Source organism: Triticum aestivum, chromosome 2B (genome assembly GCF_018294505.1).
Source record: "Triticum aestivum cultivar Chinese Spring chromosome 2B, IWGSC CS RefSeq v2.1, whole genome shotgun sequence".
In the NCBI taxonomy this organism is placed as follows: domain Eukaryota; kingdom Viridiplantae; phylum Streptophyta; class Magnoliopsida; order Poales; family Poaceae; genus Triticum; species Triticum aestivum.
Window position 1 is genome coordinate 160,713,818 of NC_057798.1, and position 3,499 is coordinate 160,717,316.

Consider the following 3,499-nt stretch of genomic DNA (forward strand, 5'->3'; position numbering starts at 1 on the left):
CACAAGCATACCGCCCCCTGCAGCCCGCAACGCGCGCGCCGCCCGGTCAACCTCGGCGACCGCTCCGCGCTCCCCCACGTTCTCCCTCCCTCCCCACTACTCCCACTACGCCAGCCTGCACCTGACGCCCCAGCCTTTCGCCTACATAGCCGCCCCGCCACTCTCCTGGCGACGTGACGCCCCACGCAGCCCGCCGCCCCGTCTCTGCTCTTGTTTCCACGTATAGGCCGGAGTTCGGAGCGATCGCCATGGGGCTTCAACTCGAGGAGTGCCGCGGCGACGACGACGACGCGCGCCGCGACAGAGGCGAGAAGGAGGAGCCCGCAGCAGCAGGGTACCGGACCCCGAGGCGCGCCGCGCGGGACACCGGAGCGGGGACGGTCGGGGCGTGCCCGCCCGCGCCGAGGAAGCGGATGACCACGGTGGCGGCGGCGCCGTCGGTCGTCGCACGGCGGAGGGAGTTCTACGCCGGGGCCGACCTGGAGGCCTTCTTTGCAGCACACGACCTCTAGAGAAATCTCACTCGAGTTCACTGGACGCAGCAGTACTGTTGTTTACACCATTTGGTCTGAAAGGCCACTGGAGCGCGCCGATGTATATACAGTCTATCATGTATAGCTAGCTGTTTATTTAGTAGCATGTGGTACCGAGTTCTTGTGTTCAGCCGAATGCCACAAATGCTGGGATCGTTCGTACGTTTTCTTCATTTGTGTGAAGTTTAATTACTCTAGTACGTTACTTATTTGGTCTGGAATAAGGTATATGGTTAGCTGTGTTAGTACTGTTGTTTACACCATTTGGTCTGAAAGGCCACTGGAGCGCGCGGATGTATAGATTGATAGTCTGGCCGGGTTGCATGATTGATTTTTCTTTTGAGGGGAGCATGATTGATTTGTTGATTTTGAATCTTTGATCTGCCTCGTCGTACTTGGTTTTTCTCGAGACCTCCTAGTTGACCCCAGTAGGAAGACCTTCTATACTTCGCTTCACGCGCCGCTTTGTCTTTAAATATAGCGCCGGAAGCCGCTGGTATAGGCCGGCTCATCTAAATCCCTCGCTACAGTTTCCTCTCCTACTAGTACTAGTAGAATGCCCGGGCGTTGCCACGGGTTTTAAAAATATTTTGCTGAAATTGTATAAACATAATGCATATTAAATTTCACATGTAGAGAAAAAATAGCATATGCATAATTGGGTAATAATTGAAATCCACTTGGCTTGCAATGTAAATTGCTAAAAAAAAAGGTAATTTGACGATGTAACCATATAGAGTGATTGATGATCCAACTAAAATGTTACAAATTAAGATCTACTTGATGCGTTTAATAAACTGTCGCATAATATCAGAAATGTTGTTTTTAGCTCCATTCACAAATATTTGAGCAGGTATAATAGAAACTCCTTCAACAACTCATACTCATTCTACACAAGCAATATACGTAATTAGTACGAATACTTCAAGTCAAAGATTTTTTTAAGAGATATCAACGCTTGCATATCATTATGTTTATATAAACTCGATGAATTTATGACCCCTTTCAGCGACGTCCCCTTGAAATCCTTGTCGATGGTTTCTTTTTGAACATCGCCAAATCGATCTCTCTCTCTATATATATATATATATATATATTTTGAAAAAATAATCATATGAAAATACACCCTTTTTGTTATCATGTATAATAATTATACAAAGAAGGATTAGTTGTGTGCATCCTTCTCGTGGTGTTTCAGTCTAGTATATCATCGCTACGTCAGTGCATATTTCAGTTAATATGTTCAAACATCATCCGGATCGATCGCTTCTTATTTTTGATAGACAAAAGTGAAACATATAAAATATAACTGATATTTTATACTGCATTATATAAACATACTTCGGATTTTTTTTTCGAGCTATACCGTCCAAAATTATTTGTCAGAGAAATGGATATTTGCAAAAAAAAGACTGTTTTTCTTCACATACAGTACCCTTTAGAGCATCCACAGTGTGGTCTTTTTCCGCCTCTAAGCTTGCCTCTAAGGTCTGGGAGGCTGACGCTATACATTGCGGTCCTCGCCTCTAACACAAAAATCGTTGGCGTCGCCTCTAAGGTAAGAGGCAGCCTTCATTCACTTAAAAAATTCAAAAGAATCAACTCTTTGTATGGCTGGGTTCTTTCACACTTGTGAACAGCTCTAAAGTCATGGAGGAATTACTTGTTTATTTGTTGACTGTGTCCCAGCTTAGAGGCACTAGAAGATGCTATACACTACGTCATTTTCAGCTGAGCTTAGAGGCTTCGTGTGGGTCCCGGCTTAGAGGCAACGCCGCCTCCAACACACTGCTGATGCCCTTACCCGCCCTGCATCCTTATCCTCACCACCGCACTGCCAGTCTCTCCCCGTCATAGCCGCACACCCGCTCATCACCCCGCCATGTCCCTTCCATCGATGGTGTCGCGCACATTCTCCTCTCCCCGCAACTGCGTCCCCGGTCGGCTTCTCTGCCGACAACCTCTCGCGTCGCCGCATCGACACTGAGTCCGCGCTCCCCTCGGTCGGGCATCCTGGTCAGCCTGATTCGGCTGGTCGGCGCAGAAGGGCTCGCCGCTGGCGGCGGCCGCCGGCGACCTGCTCCCAGGGCTCTCGTCGTCGACATCGGTAAAACGACGTGGCTCGTCACGACGGCAGCGGCTTCACGTGCAGGCGTCCTCGTCGTGGCGGCCGCCCTACCTAAGGTACTCCGCTCCTCCATCTTCGCTGCCTACGGCCTTCCCCGGCATATCCGAGGGAGGATGTGCTCCCCTTCCTCCACCCCGACTCCCCGAGCTCCTCCCTCAGGTAGTTCCTCTGCCCGCCCTCCTTCCTTTGCTTGTGCCTTCCATCTTGTGCTATTGCTTGCTTGCTGCTGCTGTGTGACCATGTGCCTATATAGATGCTCGCTACTACTCCTGTGGTGCTTGGTGGTTGTGTTTTATTGGTGTGCTAGCTGTTTTTGTGATGTGTGTGTTCTTGCTGCAGTGTGCAGTGATTTGCTAACCACTGTTGTGCTGCGAGGAGGAGAGACGGCGCCCTCATCGTCGACATCCCAATTTTCTGTCTCTTGTTCTCTTCTTCCACAGGTTAACATTGCACTTGTTCTACATGTACTACTCTAGTGAACCTTTGGGGATGTCATGTGCTGAAGTAAGCACTACAGAAGGGATGGCTTCTTAGAGCATCTCCAACAGCCGCGCTAAACTAGCGCCGCGCCGCAAATTAGTCGATTTTAGCGCGCGCGCAATGCGGCGGGTCGCTCCAGCGGGCGCGCAAAAACAGCGCGCGTGCTATAACGAGTTGGACGCGCTGTCGGAAACGCCATCCCGCGCGGTGTATTTCGGGCGCTTGCTCGCGCGCGGCACACTCGACCGCTCGCGCCGCACTCTCTCCTCTCCTCCTCCTACGCCCCACGCGCGCCGGCGCCAGCGCCCTGCCACCATGGACGCGCACACCGGCACCCCGCTCACCCCGCTGTACAGCC

At 51.0% G+C, this 3,499-nt stretch overlaps 1 protein-coding gene across 1 annotated transcript in view; it reads left to right on the forward strand.

The window, feature by feature from the left end:
• The first annotated feature begins 1,923 nt into the window (after window positions 1-1,923).
• LOC123039138 (uncharacterized) overlaps window positions 1,924-3,499 on the forward strand; it is a 7,284-nt gene continuing 5,708 nt past the window's right edge. The window contains exons 1-3 of the mRNA XM_044462416.1: window positions 1,924-2,091; window positions 2,391-2,820; window positions 3,001-3,101. Coding sequence (XP_044318351.1) covers window positions 1,924-2,091; window positions 2,391-2,820; window positions 3,001-3,101 — 699 coding nt within the window. The remainder of the gene's footprint in view (window positions 2,092-2,390; window positions 2,821-3,000; window positions 3,102-3,499) is intronic.